Consider the following 20,277-nt stretch of genomic DNA (forward strand, 5'->3'; position numbering starts at 1 on the left):
TCCACCTACTCCTCGTGTCAGAGCGGGTGTCAGTGATTACAATGAAAGTGAATTGTGGCACAGTAATCAGGTAAACTTGTATTCTCTCCTCTCTAGTTTTAGCAAATAACAGCAACATTGCAGGAAGTGCTTGCTTGCAGCACGTCTCTTTTTGTCCAGGGTTTTGAAATAGACAATGTGATGGAATTGATTTGCATCTCCATTACAACAGGTCTCTGTGCTGAAAGGTGTGTTTAAACTGATGACTCTCTTGTCCAAAGTCCAAGATCAAATTTAGTTAGAAGTTAGAAGCAGGCTGTGTCTCTGACTCATCTGACTCATGGGCCACGGAGCAGCTGTTAATACTAAAACTTCTGACAGTTTTATTAAAAAATGCTGCTAATTGTAAAGTTAATTTAATGTATTTCCCACGAATCCTTCACAAAAAAGCCCTTAGGTTAAGTTGTTGAAACACTTTTTGAAAGTGTTATATCAGGAAATGTTTTTTCAGCACTAGCACCGCTGCAGGAGAGAAACAAAACTTAGAACCAGACAGATAGTTCACAGCTACTGAGATCTGACTTATCTTTCTCTGGTCTAGCAAATACAAATGAGTCAGGTATCTGAGGTCATATCACCCACCACTAGTTTAATAGTAAAGTATAGTATAGTATAGTATAGTTATATAAACTGACACATTAGAGCCCAGATACAGCCGTTATTCCCAGTGCAATGAAACAGGCAGACTAACTAATGGAACCACCCACACAGAAAACATTCTTTTTATTTACACACTTTCCTCACAAACAAACACACACACTCTCTCTATTTCTCGATCTCACGGTAGGGCTCTTTTTGTCCCACTCGTTGCTTGTTAACGGCTACATCAGGTGTTTTAGTTTTTTTCTCGTTGTCACTGTGACATAGACTGGCTGCAGTTCAGAGTATCTGCTGAGAGCACACCACCCAAAATACTTCACTTAACAAACTCTTGTGATTACGGTTTGACTTTCTCACTGTCTTTTTCTCTCCCTCCTGTCTTTAATCAGCATGTAAACAAGCGCAAGGTCATTTTCTTTCTTAAACGAAATGGGGGAGATAAGAGGAGCGTGGCGTAGTTAATCCTTTGGACACGCTGATGGAGGAGTTTGTCCTGGTGATGCTCGGCTGGTAATTATGCAAGAATGCATCCCCTCTCCTCCTCATCTCTCTCTCTCTCTCTCTCTCTCTATCTCTGTCATGATGACTCATCAGTTTATTTCCTCATTTTGTTCCCTTTTCCTTCTTCTCTGGCTCCCTGTTTCACCCCTTTTTCATGTCCCCTCCCAAATATGTCAGATATCCAATCATGTGTTTTCCAAATGAAGAGGTGCCTTCTTGGTCCTCTTTGTGTGTGTCTGTGGCTGTGTGTGTGTGTGTGTGTGTGTGTGTGTGTGTGTGTGTGTGTGTGTGTGTGTGTGTGTGTGTGTGTGTGTGTGTGTGTGTGGCTGTGTGTGTGTGTGTGTGTGTGTGTGTGTGTGTGTGTGTGTGTGCGCGCGCGCATGTGTGCATGTGTGTAAATAATGAATGACGATCACTGTCAAATAAGCTCAAGTTTCACACAAGTCTACCAATTAAATTAGTTAGTTAAATGCAGTCTTTGACAGCTCAGAGTGATTTGCTGACATCAGCAATGTTTTCTTATCCTCTTGTTTATATTTTTGAACAAATAGGTACGGATTGTCTGGAATCCTGCAGTGATTACCCGAATGTGTTGTGAATTTCATGACAGGAATGAAAGGGAGGAAAGCAATGGTGGAATAAAAATAGGGATTGTTTTAGAAAAAGACTCAATAAAATGTGCTTTTCTTGTCAGCTGTCTTAGGAAATGACAACACCTTTTTCTGTTACCAACTTATTTTGGGATGTCAACATCTATTTATTTTCAGAAATCACATTCTTTGAACCTAGATGGAGAGATCGTTCACTGCACATCTTTAAAGTTAGATTTACACCTTGATCTCCTCAAACTGATCTCCTCAAATTGAACTGGATGGGAAGTTAATTAGCTAAATCAAACAGTCTTTTTGATGATTTTGAGGTAAAAATCTTGCCACAAATATAAATTTTTGGTTTTCCTTTCTAGTTTGTATTCCAAAACAGCCTTATCTTGATGCAACAAAAACTTTGATGTTTAATTGGTTTAGGAAATGTCACTTTCCAGCACGCAGTCTGACTACGAGACAGCATCCAGCCCTAGAAAAAGACTAGAAGCATCCTTCCTGGAGGTATGACAGCAACCGGGCCTCATTTCCATCCCCCTACTCTATTTGTCAGCCTCCTTCTATTTCCCAGTGAAGCAGCAATGTTAACAATGCTGTCCCCACATTTACCAGTTCTGCCTCATTACAGCTAAAGAAGTGGATAAATTAGCAGGGGAGAGCATGCACGGCGGAGTCAGACTCCACCTGTCAGCCAGGGAAAGATAGTCGATGTGTTGGATTGGAGGAAGGGTGTGAGGGAACTGCTCAGCTTACAAGCTTCCGCAGATATTAAAATACAGTAAAAGCAGTCAAGGGAGGCTCAGGCTTATCCTCCCAAAATAAAAATAAAACACTTTTGGTATGTCTTTCAGTGTTTAAGAATACAGATAATCGAACTCTACAAAGGTTTCTTCAGGATGACTATCGCTGCATCTCTAAACTGAAAAAAAAAACATTACCTTGTTTGTCATTTTTATTTAAGCATGCATTGTGCAAAGTTCAGCTTCTGACTAATGGTAGATTCTTTTAACCGGTCCTTTGTCATCAGTTCATTCAGTTATTACATACAGACAGAAAAACAAAAACAAAAAGTACTTTTGTAGGCATCAAAAAAAAATAGAGAATTGAGTTTCCGAGCTTTCCTAGCCGTAGCTTCACTTTGTTTACATCGCCGGGATACTCATCCCCTCGTGTATAAAAGTTGTTTAATTGAGAGACTAGAGAAAAGAAGAATTACATACTGTACTCACTGCTTATTTGAAGCGTTTCTAGATCACGGTCATTTCATGTAAATTTACATGCAGTGTGAAGATACGAGCATAATAAAGATCGTTAGCATTAGCATGCTAACACAACAATGCACTGCGAGTTGTTTTGGTTTCATGCTGGTTCTCAAAGGCGACATCTGCTGGATCAAAATATCGCATATTAACCCTTTAAATCGGACCTGTTTTAATGTTTTTCAGATTACATTAAATAATTGAAAAAGCAAACCTATTGGTTTTGTAAAGATAGTATGCACTTTTTACAAATGTTGGGAGTCACAATGTGCTTTTGTAGCTGGGATTTTCCACCTTAACCTCCTGGACACCAGCCTGTTTCACTGTATTGCAGTATATGTTCAAGCTCAAAAGGACAAATGGACCTGGTTGTTGCCATGCTCTGAACACCCAGACTGTCCTGCCCTGCGGCCTTTAAAAAGCACTATCTCTCCTGCTCGTTTGTCCAGCGCCTCTGGCCTGCCATCTTTATGGGCTGGTTAAAGGCTCTCTCACAATCCACTATGTTTGCACCCTGACAACACACTGATGCCAGTAAAAAAAAAAAGAAAAAGAGCTGGGCAATCCACGATGTCCACCCGCCTGACTGCCAGGATTAACATTCGCCACTCTCCAAGGTTGAAAATCCCATCAGATGGAACGAAATTAATTTTTGCACAATATTCAGGGCCACCAGCCACATAATAGGAGACAATGCTGAGTGCATCCCTCGATTGTGATTCTATTCACTCCCTAATCGGCAGGATGGCCATGCTCGGTGCAGCAGCGTACTAAATGCTTTCATCCCAGGGGGATTAGAAAAACAATGGCCCTTTTTAATTTCTTTTCTATAGCGGGCAGCAGAAAGGAAATGATATAGACGTAATTGATGATGAGGAGAGCAGGGGGAGCCTTTGCAAAAGGTCTCATGTCCAGTGCCCAGGCCTCTATTTTTTTTTACTTCATAATGGCTGAGGGGCATTGGTGGTTGACAAATCTGGCATAGAGGACGGATTGATCAACAACAGAATGCAATTTGTGTCTTATAACGAATGGGTAAAGGCCCCGTGTGGCCTGAGTAATTAGTTCAGACTGTGGCATGTCTGTTCAGGTGAGGAAATCCAAAATGAGATGCCCAAACTTTGCATCGTAAACACACAACTCTCAACTGTAAAACTCCTTATGGAGCCTTTCTACCTGAATAAACTAATAAATTCATTCAGGAGTATATTGAAAAGTGGTTTAACATGTTGCTAGAAATGTTGCGTCAGCTTCTACAAGTTGTGATTTTGTGTATTTTGTTTTGTTGCTTTTTCATGAATAAAAGTTTGCTTCAAATCAAACTCATAAAGCAACACAAATATACACAAATAAAACTTTTCCCATTAAGCATACATGCTCACTGCCTTTCTAAGGCTTGTTGGATTGGAGGAAAGTAAAAATGACAAGGGGGGGAAATGCTGGCTGCTTATTCTTAGGGTGCACTGAGACACAGACAAAGACATATGGCAGGTCTACGGTGGCTGCATCTGTGGTATGATGCTGTGAGAGAGTGTCAGGCACACAGATGCATTGGTCCATGGCAGTGTGCTTAGTGACACATGATACTGGTATTGCACAATCTTCCCCTGACCCATTTTGTGTGACACACACCCCAGTCAATTTTCTGCATTCTTCATGCACTGAAGAGGAAGAAGAAAAAAATGGGGGCACCAAGACATTTTGCAACTCACTTTCTTTGGAAGCTGATACCTGTACTAACCTTTATAAATTTGGAGAGAAACACTTCAGAAAGAAAAAGTTGTGAAGTTTTTTCTCTCCTCTTTTTTTCCCACTCCCCTGCCTCGTCATCAATGGGTTGAGAAATATGGCTCCCTCCTCTAAAACCTCGACATAAGTGACATGTATATGGGTGCCACATACACTCAGCACTTCCACAGAGAAAGTATCTAAGAGGAAATAATGCAATAAAAGAGCTTGAGATATGATTTTCAATGGGGGAGGGGAGGAAATGGGAAAGAGCAAAGTGAATGTGAGACAAAGAAAAACGGGATCTTTTTGCCTAGAAATTTTTAATTGGCTTTTGGGCTTCAGTAGCACTCAATTAGCATGCTTGTTACATGTGAACACCAGGAATTAATTGGCCTGAGAGGAGAAAGTGATTCAGCCCTGAAAAGACAGAGCAGGTTTCATTTGACGAGTTGGTAGTCTCCAACTGCAGAATGTTGGGACGCCACTCTGCAAGTAACAATGCAGCTGCAACTATTTATACTTGAGGTTTTTGTCACTGAATGAAAAATGCATAGTTGAACTTGTGATCAACTCCAATGGCAATCAAAGAAAGTATTTGACCAGAGGGACTTTTTCTGTAATTAAAAATTACCTTAAGCTACACAAATTGTCTTAACATTGAACGGAAATGCTGAAATGAATTGTTCATTAAATTCTATTTGTTCCTAGTCTCTGTGATAATGTCCCAGGAATTAATCAGATCCAGGGAGAAATCATTCACAGGCATGACCTAAACTGTCCACATACTATGCTGCCCTACATCAGGGAATGTGCTGAGTGCGCACATAAACACAACCACATCACGGTACTAACCAAGGGCAAGAGGCTGAATCTCTGATTACATTTACAGTACAAACTGTGGCAGTAGGATCGGATGCACAGGACATCAGGAGCTCATTACGCACTTTACATGCAATTAATCAAACAATGTAAACAAAGCTCGCTTCAGCCACAACAGACAGAGCCCCAGTCCCTGGTGGCAACTCAAATGCTGCACACACAGAAGAAGATTTAGTGAATACAAGGAATGTGAATTATGGAAAGTTAAAGATTCACAGCAAATCTGGAGATGATGTAAGAGTGCTGGCTTCCTGCTGAGACCACACACACAACTCTCTGCCTCCTCGCTTTCTTGCTGTTAAGCCTAAAGTCTCCTTCTCCTGCGGAATACATACGGTGTTAATGCAGAAATATCTGTGCAGGGAAAGTGAGACAAATACGCTGGAACAATGGAAGTATTACATGAAGGACACACAAGATGAAGAACAACATTCTTACTGAGAGACTTGTGTGGCTGGGCTTGTTCAAGATCTCACCTCCAGAAGAGAAGTCATTTTCAATTTGCTGGATTCGATTGACATTTCTATCCTGGTTGTCACATTGGTGTGGTGTTAAAACCACTTTCTTACCCTGCAAATGAATATATTGTGAGCACAAGTTTAATAATTTGAAAGAGATATTTATCTACTTTAAGTTAGCTAACTAGCTGCAAGAACATGCTACGCCAGCAAAATTTAGCAATAGCTGCAAGAGGAATATTGTTTTCTGACATTAGACATTACAACTACAAAAAAAGAAAAATCAGTTGGTTTCAATAAAAATAAATTAAGTTGTTGGCCCGATGCTCCTTAACAGAGCAGTGTTTCAAAAAGCAGTGTAAGTAACGTCATTACATTTTATAGTAGCTTGGTTTTCTGACTTAAATAGCTTTTCAGTCACTCAGCTGTTTAATAGATAAAGTATTATGAAGTCCACCAAAGATACTTATTCCAACAACCAAGTTGAAGCGCAGCGGAGCCTTCTGTTGCAGACTGAGATCAAACTGCTCAAGAAGCGTAACAGACGTTAGCTGACCCACAAATATGTTTTTGTAGCAAACTATTTACTTCCATATCTTAGTGACTTGTAAAAATATTTGTACAGAGCGGCCCTTCGTATCTTCTAACCTTCATCAAACAGAAGAGTACAGGAACTTTTCTTACTGTCTGTTAAAAGGTCAGAACTGAACAAGGGAAAACGGCTTTTAAGTTTGCTGCTCCCTTTACTTGGAACAAAAAGAAACTTGAGACTTAATGAGCTGGTCTTATTAGATGTTTTAAGCAGCTGTTAGATAACTCTGAGGCAGACACAAACACTTTGCTGCCGCCTGTCTTGGCCAGGACACTCTTGAAAAAGATATTTTTAATCTGAATGAGGTTTCCCTGATTTTAAAAAGGTAATAATAAATAAAGTAATTTTGATGTACTAAGCTATTTCTGCAGTGTTGCTGAAGCGAATTATACTTCTCTTTGGGAGGTAGCTTTAAGTAGTGAAGCTTAACTTAATGTAGTAATGTAGTAGCTTAGCGACTTACATTTAACAAGTAACCTGCCCAACACTGCTCTGTATCCCATATGAATAAGGCTTTAAACATAGCTCTTGTCTAAAATAGTAAAAAATAGACCTTGTCTCTGTCTCTCCACGAACCAAGTCTCAGCAGACCCTAATGTGACTTGAAGACTACTAAACTGAAAACATGGAGCAAGAATTGGGATGCGCTCATCATCTCTGCCCTCTGCCTCTTGGCAAATGCCAGAGGAAGCATAAAGCAGAACACGTTCGCAAAACTTGTCAAAACAGCTCCACTCAATTTAGAATTTTCTTTTGGAGTCTGTTTTTCTAGTGCCAGCTGTATCTTAAAGATCTGTTTGAAGAAGCTTCAAAAGGCTCTGCTCTGAATCAAACCTGGAAGTTAAATAAGTGAAATCCAGCATTCTGTTTGCACGAGCTTTGAAGAAAAGTCCATTACTTTGTCTTGGTAATGGGAATTTCTGGCAAACTTTGTTTTTTGTGTTTTTTTTCGAATGTTACATTAAATCCTTATATAGTGAAAAAAGATTAGCATGGTCAAATAAAGGACAGTGGCTGCTGGATCGTCTTTGAAGCTAACATGTATCCTTAATTGCTTTTAGCTACATATATTACTGTGCAGCTGCTGTTGTAAATGTGATAAAGCATTGATAAATAAGTTAAAAGCATGTAAGATTGTCATTTTTTGTTCATCAGTACGTTGACACTTTATCTTAATGTGTTTCCTTTATCATGGTTTTTCAGAAAGACTGTATATTTTTAAAAGCGACCAATGTCTCAAAGAAAATTGCAACAAGGTTGCGTGACAGTTGCCCAGCTACATCTGGACTACACAATCATGTCTGCAAAACTGTATGGCGAAGCCACTGAAGGACAACATTACAACCGAGAACATCTCAAACCATCCAGCCGTGACAGTGACAATGAGGCCTGTCCAGAAGTGTCACCTCTCCCTGTCTTTGCCTGTGTCTGTCTCCCTCCAACTCTGTTTTCCTCTTTTTCTATCCCTGTATCTCTCTCCCTCTCCCTCTCTCTCTCTATCTCTTTCTCTCTCTCTCTCTCTCACACACACACACACACACACACACACACACACACAGAAGACAGAACATCTTTATTAGCGCTCTGTATGCAGCCTGTGCTCAGCCTGAGATTGCAGGACTGACCCCTCGCTGTGAGCTGTACAGGGGAAATGTTTACCCAAACCCCCACAGAACATGCCATTAACCTCTTTCTAGACAGAAGACAAACAGTAATGTCCCTCCATGAGGGCAATAAAGACAGGGACACCTATCCAGCACCATCATGACAATCATCTCATTATGAAGCTGCAGGAGGCAGGAACTAGCTGGGGAGCCTTCGTTTTCTCAGGGACTGCTCGCAGCAGTGTACAACATTCAGTGAAGTACCTGTGAAATGCAGTGAAGTGCAAACAACTGATTAACCCAGGACTGAGGAATAAAATGAAGCCCCTCAACTCCATCAACCACCTCTGCCCCTTTTCAAACCAATCCCCATCCATTCCTTCTTTCTTGCAATCCTACCTGTTTCTTCTTCCCAATCTCCTTTTGTATCTCTTGCCCTCCAAGCAGGGGTTTGCCCTGAATTTGACTTGGGTGGCTCAACTTCAGCACTACTTACAGTGTCATGATACGTACAAGAACCATAAAGCTGTTGTGTTGAAATGCCTGGAAAGCTACTTGCAGTCCTTTGCAACACAACCCAGTTCATTAGACATAAGAACCATCTCATAATTTGCAAATAACCAATCAGAGTTTAAGATTTTAGGTTGACACCAGAGGTGGCCCATTATATTTAATGAGGGGGCCATGCTGACCCAGTTCCATCCACTGGACACACCCCTGCACAGGAGATATTGATTGATATCCTCCGACTAAAGCCCCCAACCTGGGAGGGTCTCTCGGTATGTGGTAAAATAAATGAGGGGTTGTAAAGGGCAGTGAGGAGTGTGGGCACTAGATTGTGAGCATTATTCAATAAGAAATTGACAATTCCCCTGATGTTAGATTAAAACCCCCCATTGCACACATCAAGCACAGATATACACCACCAGCCCACTCTCATCCCAGATTGAGGGTCTTCTCCTGGGTGGGCTTAAGAGCCCACTGCTGGCTACGTTTTACCTGTGTCGTTTGAAGAGGCCATTATTTTTATTGAAAAAAGTTACCCGTCCGCCAAAGGCAAGCGGTACAAGATGGTGGGGAAAAAATAGGGACGAAAATTAAACAAAAACACCAGATGGTGATATACATGGTAAAAATGATTGTTTATACTTACTGTTTGATTATATGTGATAATGAGAGCGGGATTCCTCAAGGCAATTAGTGTCTGTGGCAGCCATATTGTGAGAGGACAGTGGAAGGACAGCAAGGGCTGTTATGAAGGAGCGCTTATCAAATAAATCTCCGCTCGGGTGATTAGTGTAATAAGACACTGCAAGGTGAGATAGGCCACTTGTGCTCTTTTAGCATGTCAGCTTAGGTGTGTGTGTGTGTGTGTGTGTGTGTGTGTGTGTGTGTGTGTGTGTGTGTGTGTGTGTGTGTGTGTGTGTGTGTGTGTGTGTTTGTGTTGAATGAAGCAGGAAGAATGCATTGTTTTGTGTGATGTGAGAGAAAACGAGGCGCAGTGAGAGAGTCGGAGAAAGTGGGTGCGTGACTCTTCCCATCTGTTTCCATAACTGTGTGTGTCTGAGTGTGTGTCTTAATGTACACTGTATCCCCATGTGCCTCAGCATGTGCATGTATGACATCATTCCTATAATAATGTTGGTTTCCGTGCCAGGGCGCTTGCCCTGAGGGGCTTTAGCCTATGACAGAGGGCAGATCGGAGGGCACTTACCCCTGGCAGAGTCTTCTGTTCATGGAGGGCGCTCTGGGCCTTCAGTGCTGACTCTCTGGCACAGTATGTAAGAAAGGCACATCCTAAAGTGGCAGGGAGACAGTAAAAAGATATGATTATACCACCAGGCAATGCCTGCACAACTACGCACCACCCAATATGATGAAAAGAAGAAAACATGTTGTAGAGACAGAGAAATTATGGCTACAGAAGAGTATTCACAGTATGTGCTTTTATCATCCCAAGTAGGCGTAAAGACTTTAATACATAAAACATAAAACTCAAAAAATATAAAGTCATATTTCTGTCATAATAATGATCCTGGGATTTCAGAATTATTACCCCAGAAAATAAAGTATCTAACATATAAAAACAATAATGCTTGTAAACAGTAAGAGAACAAACCACAAAGCAGAATTACAAAATAAAACCTACAGCTCTTCATCATTTTAATGTAAGCCTATTTTGTGAACACTCAAACACACATCTTTTCAATGAGCTCCTCTGTGAAAATCCACTCTGAAGACAAAGGAAGACTTACACCTCTCCATAGATGTTTATTGAGGAATTAAGCTACAGCCGGCTGCAAAAAGAAAAACACATAATATAAGACTTACTGGAGTTTTACAAGCTATTGCCAAAAACATGTATTATATTAAAATGAAATTCATATTCTCCGCTGACAATTGGAATGTGGCTCTCTGAAGTTAATAGCTCTTTACCCTCATAGAAAATAGCGAACTGGTTTAGAAATACAATTCTAAGTCCATGCCTTTTTTTTATTCAAAATATAAAATCCCTTTCACATTACATTCAAGAATGTCTTCCGCTACTTTGTTTGTAACTATATTATTGTTTTTGTTTTCCTCTAACTGTCATTTTAAAAGAGTAAAATGCACCGGTGGAGTGTTGACGGAAAAATACTTAATCTCCCACAAAAATGTATGTTGGTTTTTTATTTAAAAAACTGTGAATTGCTTTCCAGTAATGATCTTTTTCTCAGTTATTGAACTTGGCACATAGGAGTTTAAAAAAGTCAGACAGTATGCCTGTGTTTTTAGCTGCCAAGTCATCAAAGTGAAGCATGAAACTAAACCCTTTCACTTTCCTGGAGACTTTTCTGTGTTTTTAAAAAGTGTGATAGAAGAGAATGAATATTCATGAATAAATAAGTCCCTAATGTTAATGTGACAGCTTTCATTAAAGGGCGAGTGGTTGCTCTGTTACGCACTTGGCAGAGCTGACAGTGGGTGACCCCGTTCAGAAGAGGTTTTGCACTGTGCAGCATAATTTCCCATTACTACATGTCACACCTGCTGCCAAGAATTCCCATGGGAGAGGAGAGACACACACACACACTCACACACACATTCTCACACATACAGATGATGTGCAGCTTGCAACGCATAGCACCCATCAGCCCCCCCAAAAAACCAGCAACACACTCTGGCGCCCAGCCAAGAGTCTCCCTTTCACGACAACCTTCACCCACCTCCACAACTAGGCGGTTACTGAAGAGAAAAAAATCTGCTAAACGACACTGATGAAACACATGCTGCACAGCAAAGCAGGAAAGTTTTGGAGCCTGGGGAAACACTCTTCATCCTTTGTGACATTACAAAACTGCGGGACAAGAGCAGAGGCTTCCCAGGGGCCATGTACGAGCAAAGGCTTATGGGAATCATATGCTTGTTGTCACTTTTTTGCCACTGTTTTAACCTTTTCAGAGTTTTTCACTGAGCTGCTCTGCAGCAAAATGTCATGACGTTTACAAAGTATTTCCAGATAACACTAGATAAGTTTCCATCTGGTTATTACCCACATTTATAACTTGTTTCATTTTGGGTTTGTCCGTGCCTTTATTGGAGAGACGGGACAGTGGATAGAGTCAGAAACCAGGGAAAGAGAGAGTTGGGAATCACATGTGGGAAAAGAGCCACAGGTTGGAATCGAACTCAAGACTGCATCGATGACAGCCTCTGTACATGGGGTGCTTGAACTAATCACAAGCCACTGGTGCCCCACATTTATAACTTTAAAAATGTCCCCAGTTCAAATCAGTATGTTTTTCATCCTGACTTGACATGTCCTTCTCTGAATCTCAGGCTGTAAAAAAAAAAAAAAACCTTTCCATCGTTAAATGCTATTGATCCAGGATGTACAGGACAGTATAACTTTCTCTCAGCACCTCAAAATATTTAGTTTCAGAAACACTATTTATACAAGTTCTGGGCTTAAGTACAATTTTGATACAAATATACTCCCCTATAATTATTTTATTATTTTAGTTGTGAATAATTTCAGATTGTACTAATCTTTTGATTGATCTAATTTCTGAAGAAATAATTTCCTCAACTACAGATATTTAAATTAGTGCATGCATTGTAATGCTTCAATCAAATGTTACAATAATATAACAATGGTGGCAGCTCAGAAAAAAATAATTTTAGTTTGTATAGATATAGTTTGAAAATTGATTTGCTAATACTTGCAGTAATTTTACTAATACGTTTACTTTAGTGCAGACCTTTTCGATTGTTGGGTAAACAGTTTTGTAGTCGTACTTGCTTATGTTGTTTTTTCCGAGGAGCGAGCTCAAAGGAAGTGAAATTGCATCTGTAACAAGTGAAGCAAAAATCTCCCTGGGACGATCTGTTAGGCTGCTTCAAGACAAATTCAATGTGATACTATTAGTTCAAAAGACTTGTTTAACTGGACTCTTCCTAGACCATAGCTCTCAATAATCAGCTCAGGTTATTGGGTGGTGGATCATTGGAAGAGCTTTAAGAAATTTCCTCTGACAGTGTTGACCCAGGGGTCATCTTTTATCCAAAGGAGTCAGGGAATGAGAAAGCCACTCGAGGAACAGATGAGCGTTGGGATGGAGAACATCTAGAGAGCCTGATGTTTGAAGGGGGATGAAAAGGATGTAGCAGCAGGTGAGGACTGTCAGCTTGAAATTTAAACATGACTAACTGACATGGGATAGCCCTCTGGATATTATGATGCAAATCTTGTACATTTTGAGGTATATTTTGAGTCTTTAAGTTGCTTAATTCTTTTGCAGTATCGTAAAATATATTTTATTAGTCGAAAAAAGAACCCGTCCGGTCCTTGCTTCAAATTCCTTTAAATGTAATGATGCTGAAGATGTACGCTATTCAACCTCTTGAAATAACTCTTACCATTTTAACCTTCCTTCCTGAATTGTAGTTGTGATTTATGAAACATAAATTGGATACATGTTGCATGCATTAAATGTGAAGAAGAGGAATAGTAGAAGGAGGACATGAGTCTTAAAATAAGGGTAGACTCTAGTGGTGGTTTACCAGAAAGACTAGCGGCTCCTGTGATGAGCAGGTTAAGAGGGGTGAAAATAATACTTGGGTAATCAAAGACAATTTGCCACACTATAATTTCAACGAGGGACAAAAGTTCAACAAATTATATTCAAGGCAAATGAAAAAGTAAACCCTACAAACTACTTCAAAGAGAACGCAGGAAATGTGGAAAGGTGTTTTCGTGTTTGCAAAACACGTTCAGGGTAATTACTTAAAGAACTTTCCCCCATGTAATGCTTCTTCTAACACTTTGTTTTTAAAATGGAAATTAGCATGTGCTCACAATTGCATGCATCCAGGCATTAAGACTAAATTGGGCTTTTTTAAGGCTTCAGATACCTGTAATTGAAATAACTCCAGAACAAATTTGTATAAAATTTCAATTCATTAGCACGGAAATCATGAATCATGAGCAATTTGCTCTCCTTCAGTCTCCACTCACGTCTGATCCTAGAATGTTCATTAAAGTGGAAGAAGAATGCAAATTAATTTCCACAAAATATCCAGGCACAAGACAGAAAAACAACTGGAAGCTACAGAATATGACCCTGACCCACTCATTGATACTGAGAATAATACAAAGAGAGCTTTTTCCCCTGCGCCTTGTTTCTTTGCTAACCACACTATTACCTGGGTTCATCTACATTTCAAGTAGCTGTAGCAGTTAGCTGTCTGGTTCACATGCAGCCCCCCTTTCTAATGATCAAAGAGGTCATCTGAAGACTTAAGCTGCACCCGTCATTCAACGCTCGGAAACTGTCAATCTCTGTCCAGCACATCCTTTACAACACTCGTTTTGTAGATAAAAGCCCATTACAAACATGGCTCTATCTGAACCTCCTCTGGGTGGCAACAAATGTCTTAAAACTATTTAAAAAAAACAGAAACATATATATATCACAGAAATCCACAAAACTCTCTAATAAAACAGATTCCCAATATGATAACAGCTACCCTAAGTTTTTAACTTTTGACATTTTAATGCCTAGTAGATTTTTTTATATTAACTTGGCTGGCTATTTATAGCCAATGCCACTGCATGGACCAACCAAGGAGAGCAAAATGGATGAGGATATTTAACATCTCTTTGTATCACTTCCTCCTGACTGCGTTCTAAAGCTCAGAGTCCCTGCTCTCAGCATCAGAGACGGATTGATAGATAACACTACTCAAGCAAAAGATTTGCCCCCTGCTAACATTCAGCATGTCTGAACAATGCATGCATTCTGGCACTGACACTTAGTATTATGATAATGGAGTGCTCAGCAAAATGATGGATGTTAAACAGCATGACCTGGCTGCAACACCGCACACAGCCAATAGTGTCAAGTCATACCACGCGCTGTGTAAGGCTCCCTGACAACATGGAAATTATCAAACCGGCATTAAGGGCTCCAGTGTCCAACGAATACAGGGTGAGATCATTTGTAAAAAGAAAGCATCGTAAAAATCCTTTTGAATACACATCAGCAAACAGCTACATGAAATAAATTATCTCAAATTCCCCAGACATTCAGACAAGTCCCTGGAGGAAGCCGAAATGTCCAAACTAAGAATTCACAAAGCACAAAACATCTGTTCAAGCTGCTGCAGTACAATCCACATGAATTAGTCATAAGCGAACATGACATATTTTGATCTGCCCTTAAATCCATAATTATGGTGCAATGCTAAGTCACAGGACTCAGGCTGTGAAAGAAAGTAGTGCTGCAAATCATCTATTAGGTACGGTTTACTAACTGATGCCAGCAGCAGTATACATCATCCATCCAAAACAAATCAAATCATTCTCAACCACAAACTCAGCTCAAAGAGGGATTTGAAAGTAGTAGTCAAACTCAATTTACGGCAATGCATTAAATCTTTATGAACTTTATGTTTTTTAGGGATTATGGAGCCAAACTGATTATATCCTCCCCCTCGCTTCTGTTGCTCTGCTTTGAAAAATGTTTGTGTGACTGTTTGGGATAAAAATGTGGGTTGAATTAGTGACAGTGTTACAACATTTGGAGCCTCCTGGGCCATTTCCATAATAGCTAACCATGACCCATTGGCTGTTGCATTTGTGTGAACAAAAACAGAGCACAAACTACTTTTCAAGCCAGATATACTGTAGGGAAAGATTATGCAAAACTTTAAATTGTACAGACCTGAAGGAAATTACTTAAGGTCTGTAATACTGTGTTGTTGATAATACCTACACAGCTCAGCACACACCACTTGTCTGTGTAGATTCATCCATACAGCCAACACAATGACTAACTTTTACTGGACCGTTAGATATAGAGCAGTGTATGCAGTGAAGATATTTCAGCATTTAACTGAGGGATTAATGTGTGTAGACCGTGTATCTGAGATTATCATGTGACACAAGTGTCAATAAACCAACCTCATGTGACAAAATGATGCAACAAAATCAGAGAGGTCAAAATGTCCAGGCCTTCAACCAGTAGAAATAATAAAACCCTATGTATGAGTAGCATACCACTTATGACTAGAACACTTTGGCCCTATACATTTTTTTTTTGAGTCTCATTTGTTCTTATCTACGAATAGGGGGTGAGGTCATCTTTAAACTCGCATAAATCTTTAATTTGACCCTTGGAAGCAGCAGAAAACAAACCATTAATACAACACAGACATTTTGAACCTCCTGTAAACACTTGTTTATTTTAACAAATGGCACATTTTCTGCAAGCTGGATAATGCAAGTCAGTATATTTACTTTCCTTTAGCTATGTGTTTTGACTTTGATACATCTTTAACAAATAAAGGTACAAATACATTCAGCAGCTAGTAACCAAGTTTATCTGTAGGTGGCTTGACTGCGGGCCAAAAAGCATTTGGCTCTAAAGATGTTTAGCTGGAAAAAAACTGAAGCTAAAAAAAGTTTATTTGTATTGAACGTTTAAAACAGACGCAGCTGATCAAAGTGATTTACAGAAAAGGCATATAAAAAGATAACAAAGACATTCAAATGATCGAGTCACAGACAAACAGAATAACATTGAATCAAATAAACAAATACATTTGAATCAGAGATTTAAGTTGTTTTACCTAATTTCAAAGGTCAGGGGGAAAAGGTGGGTTTTGAGCTGTGCGTTGAATGAATATAATGGCATTGCACATCTGACGCGGGGAGGTTATTGGTTCCACAGACGGGGGCCAGCAACTGAAAAGGCACGGCCATCGCTAGTAGTAGTGTGGACATAGAAGTAGTAGTAGGAAGGAAGGCTCTTGTGCAGCTTGGTTCAGAGAAACATTTCATGACAAAAAGCAAAAAGTCTGTAAATGATAAAGCTCTTGACAATAGCCATGAGTGTGTATCAAGAGTTTTTCAAAAAAAGAAAATGCAATCTCAACAAACTTGTGTAGCTTTTCAAAGAACTTTCATGGTTTAGTAAGTCATTCATTTTACCTTCAATTCACTTACAAAAGCTTTTTCCTAGTTTCAGAAGGAGCTTTCAGTCAGTGTTTTAGACTTGTTTCCCTGAGTGACACAGATGGGGATTCACTTTACCTTTTTCTGTTTTGTTAACGACACTAATCCCATTTTCTCCCTCTTGTACCTTCTTGCTTCAGTGTTCAGATATTAAACACACAGACACAGCGGGGTTACATGAACATGCTTTAGGTGAGCAGCCAATAAGAAAAACTCATCCGTATAATGCATTGCGGAAATCTTATTAAAAGTGCATGCTTGTGCTCCCAAAGTGACTTTGAATGTCACACGGGTTGAAGTGGGTATAATGCATACATCAGAGTGGCCTTGGTGGAGGATGATTTGAACGGGCAAATGGTCTGGCTTTGGAACAGGATTATCCTTCCCAAGGAAACCATCCTCCGGAGTGTTGACATTCAGGGATGGTTGAGGACGGGCGTAAACAACATGAACATCAGACATATTGTTTTAATCGATCATGGGGCTCTGAGGAGGAGCACTGGGAAGGAGCAAAAGCAGGTTCAGCGACTGACGGCTGGAGGAACAGGTGGTGCATGGAGACCTGCTTCGCGTCCGCACACACACAAGAGAGAAACAACGCTGAGACCACACTTGTTTCCCCCACAAGAGCGCTTGATTTTCACTGATCAATAAGATCATGAACTGTACTTACTAACTTACATATCATACATAATTTGCCAGCCTTGTGTATACATTATTTGAGTAAAGAGAAAGGGGGATTCAATGGTACAATTGTTCAAATGTAAAGTGGACTTGCTTTCCTGAGGATTTAATTTCATATTTATACCATCGCAAAAGAACTATCTGCAAAATGGTATAAATCTCAATTATCAGTATCAGTGGCATTTTAATGTTGCACCTTGCAGTGCAGTCCCAAACTGTCCTCAGTCTGCTTATGATGACACGAATACTGGATATGTGACCTTATTTTGCATTCCAGTAATTCTGGTGTTTTAAGCACTACAAAATAAAATCTTAAAATACAAAAACAACAATAATGATAATAATGTTTTCTTTTTTAGTAATTTGGAAAAAGTACAAGATTTTTTACATATAATAAAACAAAGGTGGTAAAGCTTGCAAAAATAAAAAAAAATGGAATAACTGCAAATAGGGTTACTTTGAAAAATGAACATCACAATGCTCATTAAATTACATTTTTCTGTGCACAAAATGTAAGAAAAGAGTGGCATTTATTAGAAAAAGCAATAAGTTGTGTTTCAAGCAAACTCGTTTTTTTTTTTTTTTGTACCTTAAAGACCTTCCAGCTGTGACCGCACTGTGACACTCATAACTATCAGCAGACTTGATCCGTGTTTTCCCCTGGCCCTAACTAATTCATAAGTTAACACTGATCCCGCTCGCTTTGGACAACGAGTGAGGATGAGAAGGGGGCTGACAAGAGAACAGAACAGGCGAGGGGGACGATCCATGCTGGATCTCTTGCTCTACTATTATCCTGCTTTGTACTTCCTGACTGCAACCCGCCCACGGAGCAGCGTTGGTCTACAATTCAGCTGCCATGCAAATAGTATTTTCCACAGATAATGACGTCCGAAGAGTAGGCTACATAATAGCGTGCCGAAAGGTCAAAGCAGCATGTAAGCACCATCGTAATCACTGATAGCCTGATAATGGTTTTCATTTTCCGCTCCCCTGAAAGCATTCATTTCTCTCAGACAATACGCAGCAAATGGTGACCGTGATGCACGACAGAAGCTTGTTTTGTTTTAGTTGTGGAGACATTTCCACAGCTGCACAAATAACACAGCATCGAGCGCGTGCCTGTCCCGCCCCCTTTCGCTGGGCTGCTCAGCACATGAGAGTCAATGTAAACACACAAAGGCGTTTTCAGCTGTAGTATTCACGTGGACGGGCTGACAATTAACCCTGCGTATGCAACCCATTCACTTCCACGTGTTTCCCCTCTCACGCCTCATAACCTATATTTATGTGTGATTGCGTGTGTGTCCATGTATCTGTGCACGCGTGTATGAAGGCTCTACCGGGCTCCCACTCTGTCCCAAACATCTGCAAATGTACACACTTTTCATGCCCTTTCCCCCCAAAACTCAAAGCAGGACGTTCTTGAATGTCTCTTCTTTGAATTTCACACATGAAAGTAAAAATATTCAAACAACCAACCTTTATGCATTCCCGTAAACCTGTCTTTCAGTACAGTGAGTTCGTATATCTTTCCGAATTCCTCAAAGAGGGGTTTCAGGTCTTTTTCCTCCAGGTTTCTGGGAATCTGGCCGATGAAAAGCTTGATGGCGTCGTGGTCCTTCATGGGAATGGTGTTCTGGCCGATGGTAAGCCCGTTCATCCTGCCGGCGCTGTTCGTGGTGCTGAATCCATTCTCCTGCTGCACTCCGTTTGCAGTGACTGTAGCCATCTTTCCTCAATGGGCCGGCAGAGCTGCTCTCTCTCACTCACTCACTCACTCTCTCTCTCTCCCTCTCTCTCTCTCTCTGTGTGCACACTCCCCCCTTCCGTTATTTCTGCTCCTCTCTCCTCCCCTCCTCCTGTTTTACTTCCCTACTCTCTCCTCTTCTCCTCTTTCTATTCAGCCTATAAGCCCCCTTGTTGGTAATCAGCCTATATTTATTTTTTGTGGTGCTATAGGTGTTTTCAGTTTTGGTGCCCCCCTCTTTCACTGTGCACGTGACGCCAACTCTTACTCCCAAAGACAGACCACGCCCACATTCCGATTTGCATATTAAGCGTGGCATGGGCCAATTAGAGGGCAGGATGGCTGAAGGCCCCACAGGGCAAAGTAAGAATGCAAACATTTGTGTTGAGTGGAGAGCCTGGATACATTTAAAGTGCGGAAGCTTCTTCTGCATGTATTAGGGCATTTCGCTTTCTTTTAGCAGTAAGGTTAAAAAAAGATTCAGCTTGATGAGAATCAGGGCTATCTAATGGCAAATAATGTAATTATCGTGATGCTCTGAATCATTAGTTTTAGATTGAAAGTATAACAATCCCTCTAGTCAAATACAAATTGGAACTGTAGTTCCATATTATTTTTGCATATTGACAACTTCAAAATCGTTTTATTGAATGCTTTCTAAAAGATTTAAGTTTGGAGACCATGTTACTTGGCCCCCTGTCCACATAATCCCTCTGGTATGCTTGACTCAGTTGTTAGTTGTGCTCCTGAGTTTTTTTAGTCCTCTCGGGTAAATGACTGTATTATTCTGGCATGCTGTGCAGGAAAAAGTCCCTTTCAGATGTTTGGAAAGAAAACCAGCAGGGCTGTAAGTCCCGAGGACTAGTCATGAAAGTCACTGCTGTGAAGTCTTGTAGAAATGTTCTCTGCAGCAGTGGTTCTCAATCCTGGTCCTCGGCCCTGCTCGCTTTCATTCTAGCCAACAGAGGCTATTTTGCACCTGCGAGGCCAGGTGAATGCTATTAACTGGCCACGAGGGGAGAGAACTGACAGAACTGTGTTTCCTGGAGATAGAGAGCCACAGCTCTATGATACTGTGCTT

General features: G+C 40.4%; 1 protein-coding gene across 1 annotated transcript in view; it reads right to left on the reverse strand.

The window, feature by feature from the left end:
- Positions 1-19,396, reverse strand: part of celf6 (CUGBP Elav-like family member 6) — a 135,768-nt gene extending 116,372 nt beyond the window's left edge. Inside the window, exons 1-2 of the mRNA XM_061039277.1 lie at positions 18,929-19,396; positions 9,980-10,062 (exon numbers count right to left, since the gene is read on the reverse strand). Coding sequence (XP_060895260.1) covers positions 9,980-10,062; positions 18,929-19,178 — 333 coding nt within the window. The 5' untranslated portion in view covers positions 19,179-19,396. The remainder of the gene's footprint in view (positions 1-9,979; positions 10,063-18,928) is intronic.
- Positions 19,397-20,277: the final 881 nt, after the last annotated feature.

The sequence above is a fragment of the Labrus mixtus genome, chromosome 1 (genome assembly GCF_963584025.1).
Source record: "Labrus mixtus chromosome 1, fLabMix1.1, whole genome shotgun sequence".
NCBI classification, from domain to species: Eukaryota; Metazoa; Chordata; class Actinopteri; order Labriformes; family Labridae; genus Labrus; species Labrus mixtus.